A 27,467-nucleotide genomic window follows, 5' to 3' on the forward strand; every position below is an offset into this window, starting at 1 on the left:
TCAATTTCAAATTAGGTCTCTTCTCAAATGTATTTTCAACAAATACCTAGAATATTGTTTCAATTATCAACAACACAAGAAGACAAAAAAATGTGCTTCTAGGATTCAGGAATCACTTCCTAAAGTTCATTTTCGATCACTATCTGTGACTTCCTCGGATTAAAAAAGAGACTCTGAGAGATTGCTTTTCCCTATGATTGGCAACAACCCAATTTAAAGCTGTCAGAAGTTATAGGAACCTAAATATGCACAGTTCCAGTAACTCTAATGCCCACACCAAGGCATGTCTACACACTTGATGTGGTGTGCTGAGACCTAAACATAAAGAGATGTGAGGGGAACACAAAGCATAGTCTCAATCATTTGCTTATCGTGTAAACTGTTTGCTGAGAAGAATGTAAAGCATCCAGGGGACCCCCAACTACACTGTTCAGGACCAACCTCATTCTGATCAGACACATCTCCCTCATTTTTGTATCAATAGACTCAATATAGTGGTTCAATTGCAACAAGCAAACTGCTTCACTGATTCAATACCTGCCTCTAAGAATTATTACATTATCAAAGGTCTAGAATATTAATGCTCAAAGGGACTAAAAGAACATTTTGTAGAGACACACAGATAAAAATAACAAAAGACGCTTTTCCTGAAGCTGCCGTGATGTTGATGACCAAGAAAAACCGGATTGCCATTTATGAACTCCTTTTTAAGGAGAGAGTTATGGTGGCCAAGAAGGATGTCCACATGCCCAAGCACCCAGAACTGGCAGACAAGAATGTACCCAACCTTCACGTCATGAAGGCTATGCAGTCTCTCAAGTCTCAGGGCTACGTGAAGAAACAGTTTGCCTGGAGGCATTTTTATTGGTACCTAAGCAATGAGGGTATCCAGTATCTCCACCTGCCTCCTGAGATTGTGCCTGCTACTTTGTGATGCAGCCCACCTGAGACTGGAAGGCCTCAGACAAAAGGTGTGGAGGGCGAGTGGCCTGCAAGACTCACAAGAGGTGAAGCTGACAGACACCTATAGACGGAGTGCTGTGCCCCCTGGTGCTGACAAGAAAGCCAAGGCTGGGGCTGGTTCAGCAACTGAATTGCATTTTAGAGGTGGATTTGGTCATGAATGTGGTCAGCCACCCCAGTAAAGATGGAGATTGTTTTGTGTTGAATAAACTTGTAGCCAGGAAAACAAAAACAAAAACTTGCACTGTTTTATAAATGTCAAGTGTTTGATATTTTAAGTATTTATTTGAAGTATAAAGCATACGTTAAAGTGGACAAACTATAAAGTATATATAGCAAGGTAATTTTTATAAAATAAAAGTGCCCATTTAGCCAGTGCACAGATCAGCAGTAGAACACTGCCAGTGTCCTGGAAGCCTCTGCCTTTCCTAGTCAGTCCTGCCTTCTGTCACCACAGATTTGTGTTGATAGCTGCACATTTCACTTTCTTTGTAAATGCAATCAAATAGGTTGTTTCATTTTATTTCAACAAGAGTAAGTTCATGTTTAATGAAGATGCTCTTGGGTAATTTCTTGAAAGGTAAGATGTGGAAGATTTGGGTCACCATACTAAATGTAGGCAGTTTTGTTTGTTTGCTGTTTGATTCCTATATAGCTCTTGGACAATTCTCAGAAGAACAAGATAAGGCAACAACTAACTGGTTGTACATACCCAAATCAGACAAGTCCTGCATCATGAGCTTACCTTCCTCAGAGTCTCTCATATTTGCACAGCTGGAATCTGGATCACTGGCTTTCAGCTGTATGTCGTGGGCTTTATTTCCTTTGTTTTTATTTTCCTGGGATTTTTTCTTCCCTGCAACACAACATTTATTTATTTGCTCACTCAGTTGTTATCACTCTGAATTCTGGAAGGAGATTATTAACCCAATCATGGTACATTGTGTATTTGTAGGAAATTATTATCATTTTGGATTCCAAAAGAATGGATGATGAATATATTTTTAAGCCAAGTCTTGGGAATTCGTTTCCTTCATAGTTACAGTACCCATCAAGTTAATAATCCTATACAAGTAACAGGCACACAAGAGCATATTGGAGAAAAACAATATAGTATAACTTGGGAGCCCTTTTGGTTAAGACATAACTATTACTGTCAAAGCAAAATAAGAGAAGAGATTCCACAGAATTGTAAGGGATATGCATGCACACCGGGCAAGTATCAAACACAGGGTAATTATGAATAAATCACACGGGTCAGCTTGTCTCTCAAAGGGCCCTATGGTTTTGACTAAGTCCAGCACAGTTCAGCATTTCACTAATGGTTGGAGGAATGAAGTTCAGGAAATACTAACTGCAGCATTTCAAGTCATTTCATACTTTAGGAACTGAGAAAATAAACTGAGGTCCAGAGAGAATGCAGTAAGGACATGAATTCATTACAGGCAGGTTCCAAAGCATAGGCATAACCCACAACTGCTACTCCGCCTTTGGCATATTTTTCCCTCCAAGAGCTGTTGTTCCTCTGTCTCAAGATGTAAGCAGATTCATACATCTTTCCTGGAACACTTCCTTTTCTCTAACTACTCTCCTCCACAGACCCCTACTGACACAATTGTCCCCCTTTTAGAAACAAGCCACTTTTATCACCGCATTAGCAAAATGAAAAACAAGAACCCATTTATAACTCCTGGAACATATGGAAAATTATATTCTCTACAACAGAGAATCATTAGAGGAACATGTCAAAAACAGATGACATAAAATAGCACCATCAAAAAAATAATAATTAGGACTGAGCCACGTGCTGGTGGCTCATGCCTGTAATCTGTAGCTACTCAGGAGGCTGAGATCTGAAGATTACAGTTCAAAGCCAGACAAAACAGGAAAGTGTATGAGACTCTTATCTCCAATTAACCGCAAGAAAGAAAGAAAAAGAAACAGAGAGAGGAGAGAGAGAGAGAGAGGGAGAGAGAGAAAGAGAAAGAGAGAGAAAGAGAGAGAGAGAAAGAAAGAGACAAAGGAGGGGAGGGCGGGCGGGCTGGGAAGGTGGCTCAGTGGTAGAGTGCTTGCCTTACATGCATGAGGCCCTGGGTTCAATTCCTCAGCACCACATAAACAGAACAAGCCAGAAGTGGTGCTGTGGCTCAAGTGGTAGAGCGCTAGCCTTGAGCTGAAGAGCTGAGGGACAGCACCCAGGCCCAGAGTTCAGGTCCCATGACTGACCAAAAAAGAAAGAAAAAGAAAAGAAAGAAAGCTCTAAGTGGAGTTGTGCCTCAAGTGGCAGAGCACTAGCCTTGAGTGAAAAAGGAAGGGGTCAGTATGCCTAGGCCTTGAATCCAAGCCCTAATATTAGTACACACACACAAAAGTTTTTAGTTTGGTTAGCTTCTGTTCCATCCTGTACCCTAAAACTACAGTATGTAAGGTTTCCCTGTAATTCCTATTAATAAGCCTGTTTTTGTCCACAGGTAGTCACTACAGCTTGGGTACACAAGCACACGCTTCACTAAAGCCACATCTGGTGCAAACAGGAAGGGGCACAGTAGAGGGCAATGGATACAGACTATTTCATGGCCCTGCATAGAGATAGGCATCCATCTGTTTAGATGAGAACCTCCCTTTGCCAAACTAGCAGCACTTAGCCTAAATCTGATGGCAAAAGAGGCTCTGGAAGGAGCCACTTGCATTGATGGGAAATCTGGATTGTCTCTTGTTAACCAGCTTACTTGTCCCTACTATGACACATGCCCTTCCTGTGTGAGGCCATATTAGATTACTGATACCAAATACAGTGTTATCACCCACGCACATGCCAACAGAAATGACTATCTGCCTACACAGAATGACCTAATGCTCTTGGCACCACTGCTGTCTGAGAAAAGCCATGCTTCTTTCTTAACTGTGAAGCACCCTGGCCCAGCCCTTGACATGCTTCATTCAAAAGTTACATTGAGATGTTTTTCCCTGAATGAAAAGCCACAAAAATCTTCTAAGGCATCAGAACTACCATATGTCCCAAAGCAAATGGAAGAATGTGACCTTTTCTCACTGGCCACTTACATTCTATAGTGTATGAGATTTTAAGATAAACTAAAATAGAGGGGTATGGTCTAAACATAAATCTTATAGATTTATAAGTCCACGCTGTAAAATTTTGTTGTGATGTAGTCCCTTACAAAGACAATGCAAAGATTTCCTGCAATTCACTGTTGTGAAAAACCTAGTTAGCACTTCACATACCAACAAAATCACACTGGCACTTAAGTACAGTACTGAATAAATGAAATTTGAATGCTTCCATTACAATGAAGCAAAAAACAACTTTACTAATACTGTTCACTAAAAAGTAACAAAATGTTAACTGCATAACTATTTTTAAAGCGCATTTTATTCTTTCCTGCTTAAAAGAATATTAGAAGACCTAGCTCAAACCAATGTCCATTTTTTGGACTCCCCAAACCTAATCCATGAGAAGTTTCCCTTTTACCTCAGCAAAGATGTTTGTATAAAAGTCATGACCATTGAAGTATAAACCACTGTGTAGAGATCAGAAGCCACTTGTACCCTACACAGATAGCTACAGGATATCCAGGTATCTTGACTACATCATGTAAATTTGGATTAGGCTAATATAGATTAATTCTTTGTTGTGGGCGGAGAATGATGTGCAACACTGCTGTATTAACCCACAAATCAACAGTGACCCCACCCCCCTCCAATGTGATGCCCATGTATCAAGACATGGCCAATGTCCCTTGGGGAAGAATTTCTACCTGTTAAGAGCTAAGGGGGGGGGGGGGGAGGGAGGTGGGAAGGTGGCTCAATGGTAGAGCGCTTGCCTTGCATGCCTGAGGCCCTGGGTTCGATTCCTTGGCACCACATAAGCAAAAAGAAAAAAGCCAGAAGTGGCGCTGTGGCTCAAGTGGTAGAGCACTAGCCTTGAGCTGAAGAGCTGAGGGACAGCACCCAGGCCCAGAGTCAAGGGCCCACGACCGGACCCTCCCCCCCCCCCAAAAAAAAGAGCTACCGGGTTAGCCCAATATACTGTGTGATGGAAAACACTGACAAGACTGTAGTGCGTGTATATATATTAAAAATTATAGTTGAGTACCTGAATAACACTGAGAAACCACTTGTAAAAATGAAGGAATGCAACAGGTAGATTTATCACCAAAGTACTTTGGCAGACAATGACAACTGTGTATCATGGTCCTATGGCTTGTTCACTAAACCCAGATTTGCCTATCACATCAAACAGTTGTCTCATTCCACCAGAACCATCTCTCAAGACACCAGAGATGAAGGCACTCTGAAAACCGTCTGCCCTATTGGCTATTTTGTGGGAGATACCACAATGCCGAGGAGCCAGTAGTATTAATCAGGTTAGAACCAGAGTCCTGCTCACACTTATGCCTAGGGTCATGATACCCAACAGTGCAAGGACAGACAGAAGAATCTGCTACATTTCCTCAATCAGGAAACATCTTCCCTGATACTTGTACTCAATGTCATCAAATTAAAAGGAAAAAAAAAAACCGGACAGGACACTGCCAAAGGGGATGGGGGCTTGCGAGTTTCTATCTTCCAGGCAAGAGGAGTGGCTGGGCTGGCATGTGGCAAGTACACAAGTGCACTTACCATCGGGGTCCTGCAGAGTCCTGCATGGCGCTACTGCCAGCTGGCTGCTCCACTTGGTCTAGACAAGAAAGATACAGGAATGAAACACAGGAAGTGAAATGGCAATGAAAACAAAGAACAGCATGAAGGACAGGACAAACGACGTTATGTACAGAAGGAAAGGCAATGGGGAAGGAAGGAAAGCAGCAGTTATCTACCACAGCAAGACCTCCACACAAAATCCCTGCATACTTATCTGCTGATGCCAAGATCAATGAAGCAGATTCAATCTCAGGCGGATCAGCATTCATATTTAATCTGATGCCCATACTACTGTGGACCACTCTGTTAGAAGACCCCAAATTTCCAATTTATCCTCCTCTCCTTTCACAGAGTAAACACTCCTGGACTAGAGAGGAGAGTGACCTGCCTGAGGTCCCTTGACTGTCATTAGCTCAGGGGCCACAATTAAAACTCAAAGACAGTAACACCAGAAGTGCACTTTCTGCTACAGTTATTTCTTCAGAGCAACAATGGCAATAAGTATACTTTTATTCTTTAGTGAACACACTTTACACCTATTGTTTCACTTGGCAAACAAAAAACAAAGTCATAAAAACTGAACACAGCTCAGTGGCTCAGGTTTATAATCCCAACTACTTAGGAGGTGATCAGGAAGATATGGCTGCAGGCCAACACTGACAAACAAGGTAGCAAGAAACATCTAAACTAACAAACAAGCTAGGTATATTAGTACACATCTATAATCCCAGCTACACAAGAGGCATAAGTAGGAGGTTCACAGTCTTGGCAAGTCCCAGGCAAAAACACAAGACCCTAAGTGAAAATGACTAAAGCAATGAGGGTTGTGGCATGGCTCAAGGGGTAGCTAGAGAGCCTGCCTACAAAGTGTGCAACCCCAAGTTAAATCTTAGTACAGATAAATAAAACTGTAAATAAGTTATATAACAACTTCTACTGCATTTGTAAAGGAACAAAATCAAATTGTAATTCAGCTTTTTTCCTTTACAGTTTTTGACTTTAACAAGATCCATCAAGCCCAGAAGCCTGATCTGAAATGTCTGCCTGGCACTGAACAATCTCAATGTGTGAGCTTTTACTCTGTAGTAAAGTAAAAGCCATACCAGTGCTTCGACATCCTTAGACAACAGACGGTCAGCTTTACACTGGGAGTTGCAAAATCAAAACTGCCTAAAGCAGCACATGAGTAATTTAACCCAGTCTGGACTATGTTCTACTATTGTAATAAACTAGACAAATACAAGGAAATTCTAGAGAATAAAGTTTCATTTTAAAAAAATGTTCAGGCAGCAAAGAGGATGCAAAATTCCAGAAGGTTTGCTCAAGTTACATTAAAAATTCATCACAGCAGTAAAGGCTCATGCATTTAGCAATTTCAATAATAGATGTGTAGGTGTGCTGTATCCTTAGTCACAAGCTAACAGCAGTATAAAATCAACTGAACTCCAGAGCCCAGAAGCCAGGCCACCAGTCTTTCTTGAGCTTTCCCCTCTTATTTACATTCACAGTTGATTCCAAATCAGTCAAGACCGAATTAGAGTTCCACAGTTGTGGCATGGAAGGTCACTGAAGGACAGGACAACCCTGGACAGAATCAACTCCCTAAAGGTGACCTGCTCCCACTACCTCCTTCCTGTCCTCACCACCCACCCAGCCCTTCCTCCCCACAACTCGACTTCCATGCTCACCATTCCAGTGTAAGTCTACCAACTTCAGAATGCCAAGTCTAGGTGCCTGGATTTCTCCTTGCTATGTTGATAGTGTGACATACCGACCTATCTTCTCTTTCCTACAATTCTCCCCAGCCCTGTGATGCTGCCCTGAAGCTTGGCACAAACTTTCTTTTCTTCCTGCCCTTAGCAGGAGGGCCCTGGTGGCCCATCTGAGGGCTGGAACCATGCTTTCACAGTAGGCTTTAACGAACGAAAACAGCTATACTAAGGGTAGGAAGGCTTAGGGAACACACAGATATGAGATCATGAGGTGAGAGAGAAAAGAAACAGAAGGCCATGGAGTAGGGGAGTCTTGAAGATCATCCTGGTCAGCTTCCCAAAGCTCATAAACACAGCTCTGAGGCTTCATGTCATTCCATGAACCACCTCAAACCTCCTACCCAGTCAGCAGTGACACGGACTTCAACTCCCATCCAAATCTACCACTCTGACCTTTGTGTTCCAGTAGGACTGGTAGTGACACATTCTGGGTTGTAATTTCACTCCTAAAAAACAACCTAACAATGTCATCTGCCTCTCTGGCAAATGTGAGAAATTCACTAAAGCTTCAAGTTCATCATATTATCTTTTCACATTTCTGAGAGAAATGACAGTAGGTCGATAGCATTCAGGGCATCTGGTTTACAGGGTTTGAGTTGCAAAAGGACAAGGAAGACAAGCTAACGTCTATGCTAAATGATCCCTTCCTAATGTTTTAAAAAGCTGAAATCCCCGTTTGAATATGTTGGTAAGGAGGAGAACTGATGTGGCATTAAAAATGGTCAGTTGAGGCTTTATAAGAACCAGTCAATGGGTGGGCAGGGGTTGGACTGCAGCATCGTTTTACATGTGGTAGGTGTGCAGAAGAGGAAAAAAGCTGGGAACAGATAAAATAAGGTTTTCCCCAGGAACCAAGGCTCTATCTAGTTCAATGTCTGCATCCAAAGGGCTTTGGGAGAAGTCAACAGGGTCACACAGGGGATGTGGCAATAGGGTAACTAGTGTCCAAAGGGAGATCAAGGGCGCCAGGGTGGGGCCCTGTTGGTCCAAGCTGGGAGATGCTGCACGTTGTGTGATGTTTTTCACTTAAAACAACTCTGAAGTTCACCTGGCGGTAAGAAAATTCTGCTAAGCTCCCTTGGCAAAATCATACATCTTTTCCTGTAGTTAAACTTACCAAGAGTAGTGCTGTCTGTAATCCTGGAGGTGAATTATAAAAATAAAGTCTCCTTGGTTTTAAGTTGCTTGTGGTATTAAAACAGGGCTGGAGACTTTGCTTCCAACAGAAACAATGGAAAAGTTCTGCAGATCGCAGTAAATTCCTGACATAGCTGCTCCTACCAGGGGGTGGTCGAGGAGCCTGGCTGTGGGCTCCCTCACTCTTCCAAAGGGCAGGCTGGTAGGAGTTGGCAACAGTCACATCTGAAGGGAGTCATGCTTTTAATTTTTCTTTTAAAAAAAAAAAGACTTTATAGTGGCTCCTCAAATACACTTTAACAAACTTAAGGTTTCCTACATTCTTTGAAATCTCAAAGACTTAATTGTCACTAATACTTAAACATGCTGCTAACCTGTTCTATTTTATAATTTAATTTCTGCTCATGGTTTTTTTGTAGGCTTTATCTGTGTCAGTCCCTCCAGGCCATATTAGGGGGGTGTAGTGGGGGGGGGGGGGAAGGGGGAGTTTAAGGACCCAAGGCAGAGGCATGCACTCCGAGTGCCTGATAGCCCCACCTGGAGATCAAGAACCAACCCGTTCCCACCTGAAAACAAAGTCCTTTCCTTTCAAAGCCCAGGAACTATAACACTATATAACATTATAACACTATAATCTCTTGAGTTCACTACCAAATTCAATTTAAAATATTTTTAGGAATAAAAATGAATATGTAAATCTGAGACAAAATTTAACTTGAAACACAAAATACTTTAACATTGTTTATAGAAATGCACACAGAAGCAAGCATCACACCATCATTAACCAACAGAAAATCAATGTAAAATGCATCCACAGATGGAGAGTCAAAGAGAATGGGTGGTGGCAGGCCCGTAGCCCCAGGGCTGTGATGACTAGAGGTGGGCTTTCTTGGCTGACTGTACTAAGATGAATATAACAATAGATTATTTTTCAAAAAAACAAATGACATCAGAAGCAAAATTAATGAGAAAACTGAAAATATTTTTCTGGTTGAGATTAACATACACCATTTTACAAAAGCACAATCTGGAAAAGGCCTCTGCTCAGCTGTGCCTCTACCACAGCAGAACTGTTTCTCTGTCCTCCACCTCCTTCTTGTACAATTGTTCACAAGTCCACTATTCTCAAATCCACAACCGTTACACATTCAAATGGAATTTAAAATATTCTTAACTGGTACTAAATAGCCAGAATTGTTTCTTTATTTGATTGAGTGATGCTAACCTTTAGTGTATATCTTCTGAGTCTTTTCTGTGTGTATCACATGACTTCAAACAAAAAACTAACATCTCCTTCCAAACAGCCACACACTTATTCATCTTCTTGTTTTACTGAAGTCTGTCATGACATCTGCTACTATGTAAATAAAAATCCAAACAATTATCTGTCAATATTAACCGGAGGGCCAAGGTGCTCACAGTCAAGGGTGAACGTAATGATAATATTATCTACTTTTATTTTGCATCTAGCTTAAGACTACCCATTTGAGTATATTCATTTTGCTAGAAGTTTCTAAGCACCTGAGCATTGAAAGACCTAACCTCTTGGCCCTACCATGAAGTCCTACCACCTATTCAGGTGCAACTGCAATTCTGTACAATTTATTTTCACATCAGATATGTAATATGGCCACATCTTAACAAAGTTTGAAAGAAGCACATGCCACACAAGCCCGTGAAGACCCAATCATCATGCTTATGAACTGGAAAAGGATCTGTTCCACCTTTTTTTGCCAGGCAATCTAATCCTCCCTCTGGCAGCTCTCTCCTGCCATGCAGCACCCTCCACACCTGCTGCTATGCCCTTATCCGAAATTAAGGACCAGGACAGACATGGTGGCTCATACCCATAATCTTAGCTACTCTCAGAAGTGAAAAGTCAAAGGCTGGGGAGGCCCCGTCTCAACCAACAAGCCATGTGTGGTAGCTCCCATCTGCAATCCTAACTAGGCAGGTGGAATGGGCAGGAAGAATGGTCAGGGCCAGCCCAGGCAAAAATAAGATCCCATCTGCAAAACAAAAAGTAGATCTAAAGAAAAATTGAAAAAATGCTTGAGAGCATAGCACAGATGGCAGAACACCAGCCTGGCAGGCTCACAGCCCTAAGTTCAACCCCAGTATTACAAAAAGTAAAATAAACAAAAACTTTAAACAGTTATGGGTGGGGATAGGAGGAAAACAATGGGAGAGAGAGAGGGAAAGGTGACACTCTCCAAAAAGAAATATACTCTTCACCTGTCACCTCTCTGTACATCACCTTTATAATAACAATAAAAACATTTTTAAAAAAATTACTTCAATTATCAGGACCGGGTTTTAGAATTAGAGTTTATCCTACGTGAGTGCCCGCAGGTAGGGAAAAGTATCTCTCTCAATCTAGTCCCTTATTTCACCTGTCCCCAGAAGTCTCCCATGCTCAAACTCAGAAAATTCATACTCTTCATTTTCAAAGAGCCAGCCCCAGCCAGGTACTGGTGGCTCACCCCTGTAATTCCAACTACTCAGGAGGCTAAGATCTGAGGATCACAGTGCAAAACCAGCCCAGGGAGTAAAGTCCACGGGACTCTTATCTCCAATTAACCACCAGAAAACACAAAGTGGAGCTGTACCTCAAAGTGGTAGAGCACTTGAGCAAAAGAACTCAGGGACAGCGCCCAGGCCCCAGTTCAAGCCCCATGACTAATAACAACAACAAAAGATTTAGCCTCAATCAAGGGGAGAACACTATTCTGGTCTTGCATTCCTTCCCCCAGTATTAGGGTGGTACTATGAATAAAATAGGTCCTCAACAACAGAAACCCACAGGACTGAAATGGCATGAAACCGCTCCATGGCCCTGTGCCTGGATCTGAGTACTGACAAATATTCTGGTTCAAGACAGATAGGAAGCTGCCATGGCCCATTCTGGTACTATGCACACACCTGACCAGATTCTGTCACTGAGGAGTTAAGACAATGCACATAAAGAGTGGCACAGTGTCTGGCACAAACTCAATAAATGCAATCCATGTTAAGCAGTACCTACTGTAGATTTTACTGCCCAAGTTGTAGAATCCCCATGCCTGCAAGTATAAATTGTCAGCAGATGTTACTTCTTATGAAGACAATGCCATTCTGCTTCTGCTAACAGTTCCTAAGTCAGCCATTTGTTTCATTTGTCTTACCACCCCCAGATTCCTCCCCCACACACTCTGGATATTACAAGTCCACCAAAGACAAAGGAAGAAGAAATGACAATCCTGTTACTCCTTCCTTATGTCCCCACCGGTACTGATGCTTTAAGTGTCGGTTGCAACTATATTTCCATATTTTAAGTCTATAAGTCTATAAGCCTCTGATTTTACCAACTCTGATTTTAACCAACTGTTTCCATTTAATTTTAGGACGCCTATGAGAATCGGGTACCTAAACCCTCTCTCCAGACCGCATGTAGCCAAAGATGAAGGCTGCCTGGGACTAGGGAGGTTGTGTGGTTCTCAAGCACTGTTTAAGGAATAGAAGAAGCCAACCCTTGTGCTGCCTGAGAGTCCCAACTTCTCACAATGCTAAATAAAGATGTGGCCCAAATCATCACAGCTGCTTCTCTAAAACTGATATTGCCAACTTAATGCCTTCTTTAAAAAAAAAAAACACAAAAAAACAGTTCTTTCACACTTCATTTTTTCCCCCTAATTTCAAATCCAGAAAGATGGCAAAGAAATCTGTCATGTTACCAGGAATGTTTATATTAAGTAACAGGAGAATGCATGAAGTTCATTAATTTTCTACAATTATGGTATTTATCATGTAAAAATTTATACACACACAACTTAAAAATACTTGTTTACTTTTCTTTTTTTTTTTTTGGTCCAGTCGTGGGGCCTGAACTCTGGGCCTGGACACTGTCCCTCAGCTCTTCAGCTCAAGGCTAGCGCTCTACCACTAGAGCCACAGCGCCACTTCTGGCTTTTTTCTTTTTGCTTGTGGTGCTGAGGAATCGAACCCAGGGCCTCAGGCAGGCAAGGCAAGTGCTCTACCACTGAGCCACCTTCCCAGCCCCACTTGTTTACTTTTCTTATTGTTGTTCTGGGCCTGGGACTTGAACTCATAGCCTGGGCACTGTCCCTGAGCTCTTCACCTCAATGTGAGCACTCTATCACTTGAGCCACAGTGCCACTTCCAGTTTTCTGGTAGTTAACTGGCGATAAGAGTTTCACAGACTTTCCTGCCCGAGATGGCTTTGAACTGCGATCCTCAGATCTCAGCCTCCTGAGTAGCTAGGATTACAGGCCTGAGCCACCCATGTCTGGCTTACCTACTCTTTATTTCTCTTAAAGAATTTACTAATGTATTTGACACCTTTTTTGTCCTCCCTAGCTATAACTACTATTTTGAATTTTACTAAATGCTACCTTTTACTATTTATTGTTTTTATCTTGTATTTCAGTTTTGTATACTTTTACTGTCTGTTTCATCTGGAGTTCATTGAACTTCTTTGAGGGTTCACAGTCTTACTATTAAGTTTAATACAATTTTTTTAAAAAAGACATATGTCACACACCCCTGTAATTGCTTCCAAACAGTTACTTTCATGGCTGTCAGATGCTACCTAAGAAAATAACACTTCTGTTGAGCTGTAGCTCAAGTGGTAGAGCGCTCGCCTAGAGCTGAAGAGCTGAAGGGACAGCGCCCAGGCCCAGAGTTCAAGCCCCACGACCGACCAAAATAAAAAAAAAAAGAAAATAAGCCCTTTTTTCAGGCAAGAAGCCAATGGTGAGATACGCTCACTTCTAACCTGGCACATCAACAAACTGAATTCCAAGAGTCATTTGTCCAACTTTTGTACGCGCAGGTGTCCTAGTTTGGGTAACAAGCAAAACAAAACAGCTTTGAAGAGAGAAGCAAGCCTTTGCATAGGGGGAAGTAAGTGTGTGTGCATGCACGCATGCGTGTGCACATGCGTGAGCACACACTTATACACGCATACTTAAACTTGAGGTGTATGTGTGTGTGAATGTGTGTGCTTATTAAACTCCAAACTTCAATTCTTGCTCTTGCTGGCTTTTTTTTTTTTTTTTTTTTTTTTTTTGCCACAGTAGGAAATTCTTTAGTGCCATGGTGTGGAACTAGTTACAAGCCTCCCCCCAAAAAACTTTACAAATCTACATAAGTCTGTATTACAAAAGCAAAATATATGGACTTTAATAAAAATGTTAGAAAACATTTAAACTGTTCATCTTTTCCTAAATGTGCTGATAAACTCAAGGACAGACTGTTACCACAGAGAGAATTTTGCTGGTGCCTCCCATGAGAATCGTTGATGGGCTACAAAGCAAATCCACAGGGTAGGTTGTGTTACCCCATTTTGCAGACAGGTAGACTAATGACCAAAAGATGTAATCTGTCCAAAGTCAAAATGGTAGAACTGGGATTTGACAATGGCCTCTTAATTGCAAGACTGCTTTCTGGCACACTATAATAAATTCCACATTTTGTACACTCAAGGTATGGATGAGTCTGCAGTTTTCCTTTTCTCTCCAACCAAACACACATACATTTTAGATAATTTTAAAGAAGCTATCAACTTTTGCAGGAGTAATTTGCAGGCAATGCGCAAGAAACAGAGTAGTGTATTTCTACTCAGCGGAGAAAAATGAAAGGGAAGACAATTCCACATACTATTTACATAATGTTCACAGCCTGGTCTCTCTAAAACAGTAAGTAAGCACTGTTTTTCATTTGGCATTTTCTATATTCTACTGCAACCATGAATTTATCTTGGCATACACAGTAGTAATTCATATTATTTTCAATCTTGAACTGCTAAATTTAGTTTTGATAGAATCAGAACTATAATAGGTATTTATTAAGCCTAATGCTCAAATTTGATCATATTATCAAATATTTCTATGGTCCACCTAAACAAAGAAAAATATTCCTTATAATAATTCATTTAGCAGTTACAGACAAGTAAATTCAGAACCCTAGGTCCCTTATTCAAAAAAACAAAAAACAACCAACACTGCAACTAAGCACAATCTGATTTACTTATCTGGATGTCAGTGAAAGGGATCTATAAACTTCAACTTCACAGTTAATCCTATCAAAAGTACACCCCTTCATGTGGGAGCAAACAGGGCAACTTCCACATGTGGAGGACTTGGCACAGTGACCATTACTCCACGGTTGTCTGCAGCACAAACCTGGACCTGGGATTTCCCCACCCTTAGGGCCATAAGAGAAGGAATCAAGGCGAGAGGTAGAGAATAGTGAGCCATCCACTGTTCCTCTGCTAGGCCCTGGACATTCTGCTTAAAGCCAGTGGTCAATTCATCCCACAAAGAACCAGGCTCTGGTAATCCCACAGATTAAACACAAAACTATGGGCAACAGACCAAGAAAGACATTTTCTGCAATTCAAACTGATTAGAGAAGGAAAACTGAACCTGAGAAGCCAACAGTAGAAACAACAGAAGTATAGAAGTTGCACTGTTGTCCATTCTAAACCATACTGTAACTTCAAACATTGAACATAAATTCCATTTTGAGACTTAAACATGGGTGAGCAAACCAGTTTGCCTTCATTTTTGTGGGCATGTGATGTTTCAGGAAACTTACAAAAGACTGCACCAAGAGGTAGATTAGAAGCACAAGAGAAAAAGATTGTTTATCACTGTAGCTTAGATGGAAAAAGGGGAAGGAGGGAGATTTTAGTCTAAGAGTTATTTTTCTTTTTAGCCAAAGCATAGACAACCCCTTGCAGCTACTGGGCTGCAGAAACTGGCCTTTGATCATTCAGTAAACCAAAAACATAAAAACCAAAAACATAAAATTTCAGGTTTTTAAAGCATCAGATGAGCAATAATTATACTTATCACTATTTTTGGAAAGTGTAGCATTTTTATGTATCATACATAGCATACTATTATAACAAATCTCTTGCCTCTGAAATTATCTGGGTTTGAACTCCTGGCTTTACTTCACTTGGCTTTGCTTGTTCAGTGGATGCCCTACCATCTAAACTATGTCTCTATGAGAAAAGCATCTTTTCTATCAAAATAGTTTGCTTTTCTGTTAGTCTTGAGAAAACCTTTTCTGAAGGATTCCTGCTTTGGCCAGGTGGCTTGGCCCTTGTCAATTACATTTCCCTGAGCACTTTAATTAACACATCCTATTAGAAACTCCTTGAACTTTAGTTACATCCTGTTAATTAAGCTGTTTCCTTTTCCAGACTGTGAACCCCAGCTCAGCCAATGTGAGCAGAGGGGCAGGGTCTGCTGGGTTAGGGGATAAAAAGGGAGCAGCCTGCCTGCTCTATGTGCTTGCTGGCCAGAATTTTGGCCTATGGCACACCTTTCTGCCTTATGAAGAAGTTCCTGTCATTATAGCTATGTGACACCCCAACTTAATCCTAAGCTACTTTTAACAGTCTCTAAAACAGCGTTTTACTATTGCTTTTTGAAAAAGGAGTCTCATCACCTTTTCTGCCTGGGCTGGCTTTGAACCTTGATCCTCTGGATATCAGCCACCTAAATAGCTAGTATTACAAGCATAAGCCATTGGTACCCCTCTAAATGTAATGTACTTTCAAGATGCAATAGTTAATTACACATTTACCAGTTAATGATTAAATTTTCATTAAAAATACTGCAAAGCTGAGTGTGGTAGTACATGCCATCTAATCCCCACACTAGGAAGGCTGAGACAGCAGACCTTGGATCAAGGCCAGCCCAGGCTCTAAAAATGAGACTGTTTCAAAACAAAACCCCTAAAATGTGTGGAAATTCTGGGATCAAGATCAGACATGGAAACAAAAAAGCAGCTACAATCAATGCTTCAGAACCTTTTTCTAATCTACTCATACTCCATCAAATTCCTCTTAATAATATATGCATCAAGTTTGTATTTATGTGTGCATGCATGTATATACACTTGAACTCAGAGCCTTTATGCTCTGGTTCTGTTTACATGCTATGGCTGGCACTCTTACCACATGAACTATGTCTCTAGTCTGGCATGTTTTTTTTCTGTTTAACTGGTGATGGAGTCCCATGGACTTTACTGCCCCACACAGCTTTTAACACAGATCTTCCAGGTCTCAAGACTCCTGAGTAGCTAGGATTATAGGTGAAAGTCTCTGGTGTAGAACATGTGCTTCAAGTTTGAACTGTTTACCTTCTTCTGTTAAATTTCTAGAGAAAAGTGTGAAACAAAAACTATGTAAGAAATCTGAAAAACATAGATAGGACATGGTGATCAGAACAACCCAGATTCTAGGCCAGTCCAAGCAAGCTGGCATCATTGTCACAAGAGTAGTGACACGACAGGCAGTTGAGTTAAATGTTAAATCATTAGATGTGTCCATAGCAGATACAGCTTAATAAATGAATTCAACCAAGAACAGTTGCAACGTTATGAAACTGGTTTAATCTGAGTGATAAACAGACCAACAGCTACTTTCTGTTTTTGCTTAAGAGTAACCACAGTAATATTTTGAAATGGCTCTCGCTTCTCATCTTGGCAGTGTGAATATGAACTGGGAGCCGGCACTGGTGGCTCACGCCTATAATCCAGGTACTCAGGAGGCTGAGATATGAGGATCATGGCTTGAACTTTGGGACTGGGCGCTGTCCCTCAGCTCTCCAGCTCAAGGTTAGCACTTGAGCCACAGTGCCACTTAGGTTTTCTGAGTGGTTTATTGGAGATAAACCTACCCGGACTGGCAAGTCCATGAGATTCTTATCTCCAATAAATCACTCAGAAAACTGGAAGTGGCACTGTGGCTCAAGTGGTGGAGTGCTATCCTTGAGCTGAAGGGTTGAGGGACAGCGCCAAGACCCAGAGTTCAAGCCCCACAACCAACCAAAAAAGAAAAAAGAAAGAAAAATGACTATGAACTGGTAACCTGCCTGCCAGCAGAGCACCACGCTGGACAATGTGAAACTGCAACCTAGTTCACTGGGAAGCTCCAACTGTTTGTCCTCCAAAGTGGTGCTCAGGGGCTGCTTAGCCAACCCACATTGCCTCTCAGCAGCAACTTCAAATACATGACACCTCCCTGCCATGCTCCTAGGAGCAAGAAGTCATATACCCTAACAGTAACTGGAATGAGAAGCTGCCCAACTTCTAGAAATACCTTAAAAAATCTGAAATTCAAGAAAAAAACCTGGTGTTCATACTTAAGACAAGAACAACAGACTAGAACTTTTCACTTTCAAATCACAAGCAGCTATCTAAAACAATCAGCTACTTCAAATTAATTTTAAAGGTCTTTTTTAAAACCTTTTTAGAAAACATAATCCTTCAATAAGCAGATTTTAACTTTCATTTACTATACATACAGAAACAAACTGTCAGCTAACAATAGACAGATCATAATGCTCTTAATACTCAAATGTTATATGAAACTTCATAACAGCATTATGTAAGAACATTGAAGATTCACTCACGCTAGTTGATTTTTTTTTTTTGGGAGGGGGGGTCAGTTATGGGGCTTGAATTCTGGGCCTGGGCGCTGTCCCTGAGCTTTTCAGCTCAAGGCTAGTGCTCTACCACTTGAGCCACAGTGCCACTTCCAGTTTTCTGGTGGTTAACTGGAGGTAAGAGTCTCATGGACTTTCCTGCCTGGGCTGGCTTTGAACCGCGGTCCTCAGATCTCAGCCTCCTGAGTAGCTAGAATTACAGGCTTGAGCCACCAGTGCCCAGCTATAGTTGAAATTTTTCCAAGGTATTTTTGGAAAAAAATTTTAGCTAATTCACATAATTTCCCTGTAAATGAAGTTACATATAACTAAGAATCAAAGTCATAAAAAAAAAAAGTACTGACCAATATTTTAGCCTAAATGAGTAGCAATTCAGTGACAGTCAAAGAAGAGTTCGAAATCCATAAAAACAATCAAAACTGTACTGAGTTTTTAAAAACAGCCACCACAGTGTCAATAGAGCTGCCCTGGCAAAAGCTACCAGAGATCAGACAGTCAAGACTGCCTGGGCCCCCCTCAGCAGGAAGGCAGTGAAAGCTACTGCACAGGCAGCTACAGCAAGACCCATCATACAGGACGCAGACCACCTGGGTTCTATTTGGTCTCTGCTTTATGGCTTGTAAGTCATAGTGCAAGCAAGTCCTCTCTAACTGCCCCATGCCTTGCCCTGCACCTATAAACAAGAAGTACAATCAAGTGTCTACCAGGGCCCAGAAGGTACAGGCCTGTCTGCCATAATTCCTTGGCACCACAATCAGGCCTCTCTCAGCTTTGGGCAAGGAACATGCAACAGAGCAGTCAGATGCTACTGAGGGTCAAGACAACACTTTACAGAAACCTACCTGTTCTCATTTATTAAATGCATTCTCTTTATTCACTACAAGATGAAGCAACCTTCCTTACCCTAGCACTGCCATTGCATGTGCAAGTGCTCAAAACACAGCAAATCACCTATAAGAAATAGCACCAGGCACCTGGGTTCAAGAGAGATCCTAGACAAGTCCTTGTCTGAGCTTGGAGAGAGCACCCCTCTAGCCAGGGTTAACAGGTGTTTATGGGTGGTCTCCAGGGAGCAGATCTGTGCATATCTAGGAGGTTCTATCACATCATCAGTCCACATCTGCTTCCCACCTGTTCTCCAACAGTTTCCTGGGACCTCTCATTCTCTCTCAGGGAGTAAACATGGATTACTCTTCCCTTCTTCCTATCCTCATGCTCTCTCAAGTCCTCCTCCTCAACACTTCCCTCTGAGCTCATAACAGCCCACCTCCTCTTCCAAGGAACACCCATCAAGAGCTACTGTCATCTGGCTCTAATGACACCAAAGGTGTCTAATGATGCCAATCTCCCCTAGCAACCCAGCCATTGACGGGAATGACAGCAGAAAAAAGACCAATTCAGCCACTAGCAGAACTCAGTTTCATAAATCAAAAAATACTCAAGTGGAGCCAGGCACCAGTGGCTCATACCTGTAATCCTAGACACTCAGGAGGCTTGAGATCTGAGGATTGCGGTTCAATGCCAGCCTGGACAGAAGTCCATGAGACTATTATCGCTCCAATAAACTACTCAGAAAAGCTGGAAGGAGTGCTGTGGCTCAAGTGGTAGAGAGCTAGCCTTGAACACAAAGAAACTCAAGAGTTAGTGTCCAGGCCCTAAGTTCAAGCCCCAGGACCAGCAAAAATAAATACACCACGCACGCACGCACGCACGCACGCACGCACACTCAAATGGGTTTCTATAGCCATAGAAATACTAATAGAACCTCCTGTGTCATTTATGCCACAGCCTCAGGAAAGCTACTAGCTCCCCATTCTGCTGTCCCCTACTCCTTCCCTCCCACACTGCTGGTATTATGAGGCGTGCCTTGCTCAAAGCCTGGAGTCCCCTCAACTCCAGAAGGTCACTTGGTTCTCTGCTGTGTCTCCATCACCCAGAGGAACATTTGACAAAAGAGGAAAATTTGTTGAAGAGGCCCCTCTAGATGCTTGCAACTTCTCTGATATGCTCACAGCCCTTTGCTCCTCTGAGCATTTTCATCTCACCACTTTTTCTAAACAAGGCCCTGTGGGCAGCCCAAACAGGAATGCCTTTTCCCGCCTCAAAAACACAGCAACTTTGGCAGCCCATGCAGTGAAAGAAAAAAGGGTAGCACTTTTTTCCTCCTCCCTGACCCAGTTTGAGTTCTTCAGCACCTTTGGTGCGTTTTGTGCTACATCAAGTTTTGTCATTTGAACAATCTGTTGTAACTTAAGGGTTCTATAGCAGAAGTCACCTAAAAATGTAAACAAGTTGGTATTTTCAGATACTTTAGGTTTGATTAAAAAAAAAATTGAGAGGGCTGGGAAGGTGGCTCAGTGGTAGAGCGCTTGCCTTGCATGCATGAGGCCCTGGGTTCAATTCCTCAGCACCACATAAACAAAAAGAAAAAAGCCAGAAGTGGCACTGTGGCTCAAGTGGTAGAGCGCTAGCCTTGAGCTGAAGAGCTGAGGGACAGCACCCAGGCCCAGAGTTCAGGCCCCACAACCGGACCCCCCCAAAAAAAGGCCTCTCTTAATTTGCTGGACTAGTGAGGTCAGTAGGTTACAAGTAGGTCTCCAATAAGGGCAAATCAGCAGAGAGCCATAGCGCTGGGCAGAGAGGACCAGGGAAAGCAAGAGACTTGACGCTCCTGTTGAGTTACCCCAAGTGTCCATAAGTACCTACTGCTTATAGGAGTCACTGACTTATCACAGGCTCAGGAGATTCTCACCAAATACACATGTATACACAACACAAATGTTGCAGCCAGCCTGAGGTATGGCACCTGTAGTTAGCAAGAGCAGCCACATTTCACAAACTTCTTTCCTTCCATTATCTTGCTTGCTCGCTCTTGATAGCAATGACATTAGCACTGCTACTATGACATGTTTTTAAAGCTGGGGAACTGCATCTCAGTGACTTGGCTTGCCCCAAGTCCTGGTAGAAACCTGTGGCTGTTCCTCATTCCTTCCAAGCCCCTTGCAAAAAGCGTCTGTTGCTTCTTAGTTAAAAGGACTTTGGATAAGGCTGCTGCTGGGGAAGAGTGGTCACTAGAATGTGATGCAGAGCAATGTTCCATCGTGCCTGCCCAGCATACACAGGCTCTGGGTTACAACCTCAGCATCCCTAAATACACAGAATAGCAAATTTCATCTCTCAGTTCTCACAGTCCCCAAAAGGGATCAGAGATCCAGCAGCTGACTAACACTTCTATATGTGGTCTTTCCAATGTTACTTCAGAGAATATAATCTTCCTATGGTTCATATCCAAATACTCAGAAACATCAAACACTGAAGCCTTCTCTTCCTGTCTACCAGAAAGGTTTCAATGTCCCTTCCAAGATTCAATCATACAGAACTAGTCAGACATGTTTAAAAAAAAAAAAAGCTAAATACAAATACAAAGCAGAGAGTCCAAAAAAAAAATCCTAGTTAAAAATGCCTAGTGTACGTACAGTTTATGCAGCTCTGGCCCATGGCAAAATGGCATGCTCTTTGGTCAGAGACAATATAACCTGTGTTCTCACAGCATGGTGTTCTTCTTTGTTTGCTGATCAGCAAATACATTGAGGGCCTACTACCTGCCCTGGTGCTGATCTGCAACTTACCAATACTGTGTGTTCCTTTGCCAGCCTGGATTGCAAGTGCAGACTCCAGGAGAAGAATTACTGCTGATTTTGTGCACACTGCACAATCCAGCAGAAAGCCTGACACACAGCAGAGGCTTCATAAACATTAGTTTGAGTTAATGAGAGACAGTCAGACAGAGATAGGCAGGGGGAGGAGGGGTGAGAAAGGAAAAGAAGAGGGAAAGGGAGGGGAAGGAGAGGAAAGAAGAAAGAGAGAAGGAGTTAGTTTGTTCTACATAAAGGATTAGGGATTTTTTTCCCACTGTCCAAATAGGCAGTACAAGCTGATGAATTCTGAAAAGCCCCATATTCAATGCACAGCTGTAGACACCACTGCTGTCAGGCAAAGGAGACAAGATCCAGAATTATGAAAAATTCCGCCCTTTTTTCCTCTCCCCGCCCTCCCCACCCCCAACATGAGGGTAGACCCAATGCCAAGCTGTCAGCTCTATTTCTTCAACATCTGGATTTCAGAAAAATGAAAGTTAATCCCGCCTCTGAGGGAAATTTATGTTGATTTTCTCTGACATCACTGCCAGAAAAGGTATTATTTAAATGTGTGAGATCACACATAAGACATAGATAGTAGCAAATTAACATAAAAAGTTTCCCTTTCAGGTCTTTGCACGCCATATTTCAGCCTTCAGAGTATTCAATCTAAAAATTGGGTGGGGGGGAAAAAATCCCCGGCACCAGTAGCTCATGTCTGTAATCCTTGCTACTCAAGAGGCTGAGATTTGAGGATCACAGTTCAAAGCAAACCCAGGCAGGAAAGTCTGGGAGACTTTTATCTCCAATAAATTACCAAAAATAGCTGGAAGTGGAGCTATGACTCAAGTGGTAGAGTGCTAGCCTTGAGCAAAAGCTCAGGGACAGCACCCAGGCCCCAAGTTCAAATCCCAGAGGACATGCACATACACGCATTTTAATTCATAACTTAAACTCTCTAAACTTTAGGTCACAAGAGAGCAGACAGTAAAGTGTCCCAAACAGGCTGGCTGTGTGTTCTGAGCCTGAGATTCAGTCAGGTCTCTTAATTAAAATCGATGACTCAATGGGTTGTATACTGCCCAGAGTAGGCTAAAAAAAAAGTGAGTAAGAAATATTAAATTTCAATCCAATAATCAAGCAATGTAGGCATAAATGCATAAGTTCATGTATCACTAATAAACATTTTTAGGTTTTTCTCCACATCTACCTAAGTAACTAGAGTAATAAGCTACAGATAAATGCAAAAGAACAAAAGAAGGAAACAGCATCTAAACATGCACACCCAAGTATGCCAAGCAGAGAAAAAGCCTTAATGTGAGTCTACTGAGCTACGAACACCCTTAAATAAATGACTGTGTTAATGTGCAGTGGGTACAGCAAAAAGCCCCCAGTCTTCAGCTACTACAAATCACAACTTACCTGGAAAAGCTGCAAGCACGTATTATACACAAAACGCAGTCTAAATAAAAGAACAAGTCACGTGAAGAGCTTGCAAAAAGCAACCGAATCCCCAAATACAGCTGGAACAGTTTTAAAATAAAAAGACCTGGAATTTTCTAGACCATGATCACCCAATACAGAATCAGTGTTGAATAACCAAATGCAGCAACTGTATGAACTTCAATAAACTCAGAAGTTAGTGACCACAAGGCCCACCAATCCTTTCTTGGATGAATCTCTACTTGCATCATTCTGTGAGATACAAAGAACATGTCACTGAAAAATCAAAATGGACTTCTTGTGTGCACTTTAAATACTGCTTCACAAATTTCAAGATTGTTTCCTTTATGATTTTATTTACAATCTGACACGGTGTACTAGTAATTTTCTGGATTAAGGACAAAATCGTTTGTTCAGATATTACAAAAATGTACTTATGACCTTAGGAGGGCAACAAAAAACTAACGTACCTAGTCTAAAAAACAATCATGTCGTGCGCCTCGGTATATTCCAAGTGGGGCTCTATAAAAGATACCCAAATCCATATTAAAATTCTATATCAAAAGAATTCCAACGACGTATCAGCATGCCAGCTGGAAATATGATACAGCCAAGCAAACTATTTTCCTACCCACAAATTATGCCCTCCCTTTGTAAGTGCAAATACACTCTGCCTCCTGTTCAAGACCATTAGAGATGAGAAAACACCAAGACCAAGTCAAAATGACAGTGGCCGGGGCCCAAACGCCCCCGGGCCCCAGCCCTGTGTCCGGGACCTCCCCCCACCACCACCACCGGGGCCCCGTCTCTCTCGGTCCGTTCTCGGTCTCGGTTCGCTGCGGCCCATCCCGGTCCGCGTCCTCCGCGGCGAGCTGTCAGCGGGGCCCGAGGGCGCCGGCCGCCCGACCCCGACGCCCACGCCGACCCCGAGCCGATCCCAGGCCGGGTCGGGCCCGGCCCGGCTGGGCCGGCTGCAGGCCGCAGCGCGCTCTCTGCCGCGCGGGCGCTCCCACACAAGTTCACACGAAGCCCGAGCGCCCGACACTGCGGTGATTCAGCAGCGGGCCGGGCCGGGCCGGCCGGGCCGGGCGGGGACCAGAAAAGGTCACCAAGACGCCGCGGGCGCCGCGCCAGGCCCGCCACCCGGACGGCGGCTGGAGGGGTGGGCGCGGGGCCGGGCGCAGCGGGCGCCGGCCCAGGGTCCTACCTTTCCGGCTCTTCGGGGAGCTCCGCTTGCTCCGGGCGCTGGCTCGCTCTTCCTCAATCGCAGCTGCTATCTCGGGGTTGTCTTCCCCATTGTACCAGACCAGGAGCTCCTCGCCCGGCGCGATTGGCTGTGGAGAGAGACGAGACAAGCACGGGTCCAATCAGAGAGGCGGTTGTTGGCGGAGGCGGGGCGGCACCGCGGCGAGCGGGAGCGGCGCGCCGGTGGCAAACAGCTGTCGGGCGGGCGCCGCCGCCGGACGCGCGCAGGAGGGGCCGGCTGGGAGGAAGGGCTCACGGACGCGCGCGGGATGGGAGGAGGGGCTCGCGGACGCGCGCAGGAGATGTTGGCTGGAAGGGAGGGCTCGTGGGCGCGCGCGGGGAGGAGGGAGGGGCCAGCTGGAAGGACTAGGGCGCGCAGGGCGGGAGGGGTGCTCGCGGTCACGCGCAGGGAGGCTCCTGGGCCCAGGGTGGGCCCGGCAGCGAGTCCGAGCCGCAAGCCAGGAGCGCACTAGCGCTTATTCTAGACTGAGTGCCAGGTACTTCCACGTCCCCACAGGATCTGACCCAGCTCTCACGCCACCGCCACGAAAAGAGGCGCGGTGACGGACACCCAGGGGCGTCAGGGAAGCCCTTCGCGAGGCCGCCAGCCCGCTTCGGTCAGTCCGCGCCAAGACAGCAAGACCCCACATCACAACTTTTGGTCCTCAGGAAAATGTCTGAATACCAGCCAGTTGCTATGCTCCTACAACTGGCGGGGTGGGATCGGCACTATCACGCCACCACCCCTGGGAGAATCCGAAGAAGAGATTGTGAAGAGAAAGGCTGGGCTGGTCCCTGCACAGAAATGAGGGGACCGGCTTACTGGTTTCTTTCTCTCGGGGACTCCTCTTTCCCAAAAGATGCAACAGACGATCTAAAACCCGCAGAACCGGAGTCCAGGAGTCCACCCTGACCCTAACGTAAATGAATGAACAAGTGATAAAAGAGAAAGACCTTTCCTTCAAGTAGATATCAAGGAACCAATGAAAAGGAATGAGAATTCGAAATCCATTAATTGGTAATCATCATCAGAAAACTGATTGGGACAAGACTCACCAATGGATGCTCAGACTAGCAAGTGGAAGTCTGGAGTGGAACAAGAATACTTGTGTAGTCTAGAAATATCTCACCAAAAAATTTCATTAATTACAAGGGGGAAAATTCTATCTGTGTAATGAGAGCATCGAGTGTCCCTCCTGACAGGATGCAGAGTTCTACATGTAAGATTTCTACACGTAAGGCATAAATGCAGTTTAATCAGAAGACATGTAAGAATAACTTTTATTCTGTGAAAAACTAATTGCCAGTTCTCCTTAAAACTGAAAGGTTATCAAAGATGAAAGCACCATCCAATCTAAAGAGACAGAACATATGATATCCAAATACCACAGCATTCTTTTCTGTAAGGAAAACTACACTGATTGCCGTGGAGTATAATTTCAGTGCTGGCTCCCTGATTCTTTTTTTTTTTTTTTTAACTGTCCGTCATGGGGCTTGAACTCTGGGCCTGAACACTGTCCCTCAGCTCTTCAGCTCAAGGCTAGCCCTCTACCATTTGAGCCACTGCAGCACTTCCAGTTTTCTGAGTGGTTTATTGGAGATAAGAGTCTCACAGACTTTTCCTGCCCAGACTGGCTTCAAACCCTGATCCTCAGATCTCAGCCTTCTAAGTAGCTAGGATTATTACAAGCGTGAGCCACTGGGAACTGTCCCTGAGCTCTTTTGCTCAAAGCTAGTGCTTTACCACTTGAGCCACAGCACCACTTCCAGCTTTATTTTTTTCTGATAGTTAATTGGAGGTAGAGTCATGAGACTACCTGAGCTTTTCTGCCCAGGCTAGCTTCAAACTATTCTCCTCAGATCTCTAAATAGTGATTACACGTGTGAGCCACTGGTGCTCAGCTTGATCCTGCTTTTGTTAAGGATAGGAAAATTCCACCTAAAATGACAGTTCACATTGATGAGATGCACTGTACTCATAATCAGACTTGTAGAATTGAAGGCCCTTTGTACAACTACTTAAAATTATATTTTTAAAAAACCTAAAAAATAAATGTCAATTTAGAGACAATATAGTTCTTTAGTTCTGGGCCTTGTTGTTTAAATAAAGCACTTGAGGGTAACATGTAGAACTCCTGGTATGTAGTTCACATTTCAAAATACTCTCAATTCTTCAAACTAAAATAAAAAAAGAGCTACTGTTTCCTTTACTCCCCCAGAATGGCTAAAACCTGTCATTTTCTTTTTCTTTTTTTTTTTAGGGGGGTCAGTCATGGGGCTTGATCTCTGGGCCTTGGTGATGTCCCTCAGCACTTCAGCTCAAGGTGAGAGCTCTACCACTTGAGCCACAGCACTACTTCTCGTTTTCTGGTGGTTAATTGGAGATAAGAGTCTCATAGACTTTCCTGCCCAGGCTGGCTTTGAACCACGATCCTCAGATCTCAGCTCCTGAGTACAATTACAGGCGTGAGCCACCAGCACCTGGCTCAAAAGTAAATTACTTTTTAGAAATAAATTGTTTCTAGATTATATAAATTCCAAATACTGTTTATTCCTCTACCTCTTGGCTATAAGTGACATTTATGAAATGATGACATAAAATAATATTTGAAATGGCTAGGGTTCTAGGAAACATGTAAAATCTTAAAGTCAAAGAGAATGGACTGAGGACAGATGTATTTTAACATGTTTCTCACACAAACTTCATCACTGCAACACCAAGGCTACTACTGGAACCCGCAGGAAGCCTCCCAGAATGAACATGCCTATTCCCACCTTCCTGTTTGTGTATCCAGTCATCAGAGAGATCTATCAGCACAGGGCTGGGGAATATAGCTCAGTGGAAAAGCATCTGCCTTGTTTATTCAAGGCCCTAGGTTCAATCCCCAGCACCAAAAGAAAGAGAAGAATAAAAAAAAATTAGCCCAAGCTTTTTAAGTAGGAGGACACTTACTCCACCCAAGTTATTCTTATTGCCAAACAAACACCATGAAACCACATGAATCTGTTTGTATGACATATATAAAACATTTTAAACACCAATGGGCTGGTGAAATGCTAGGGAAACTTGACTTAATTTGCTAATAAATAGTTTCAAAATAGTTGGTGGCCAAGATATTTAGACTATGGAACAATACATTTCCCAA

The 27,467-nt window shown here is 43.1% G+C and overlaps 1 protein-coding gene, 1 non-coding gene and 1 pseudogene across 6 annotated transcripts in view; 1 reads left to right on the forward strand and 2 right to left on the reverse strand.

Annotated features, from left to right (window-relative positions):
- Positions 1–27,467, reverse strand: part of Prdm2 (PR/SET domain 2) — a 98,337-nt gene that overhangs the window by 30,896 nt on the left and 39,974 nt on the right. For all 5 annotated transcript variants that reach the window (XM_070037906.1, XM_070037909.1, XM_070037905.1 and 2 more), the window contains 2 exons: positions 24,284–24,410; positions 1,709–1,819 (listed from right to left, as the gene is read on the reverse strand). In XM_070037906.1, the coding sequence (XP_069894007.1) occupies positions 1,709–1,819; positions 24,284–24,410 (238 nt within the window). The remainder of the gene's footprint in view (positions 1–1,708; positions 1,820–24,283; positions 24,411–27,467) is intronic.
- On the forward strand, positions 655–1,179 carry LOC138838022 (small ribosomal subunit protein eS10-like; annotated as a pseudogene).
- LOC138838490 (small nucleolar RNA U13) lies at positions 10,146–10,249 on the reverse strand. Its single transcript, XR_011375627.1, has one exon. It is a non-coding gene; the product is annotated as a small nucleolar RNA U13 (small nucleolar RNA).

This window comes from Dipodomys merriami, unplaced genomic scaffold (assembly GCF_024711535.1).
Source record: "Dipodomys merriami isolate MVZ:Mamm:240054 unplaced genomic scaffold, mDipMer1.0.p SCAF_28, whole genome shotgun sequence".
NCBI lineage: Eukaryota > Metazoa > Chordata > Mammalia > Rodentia > Heteromyidae > Dipodomys > Dipodomys merriami.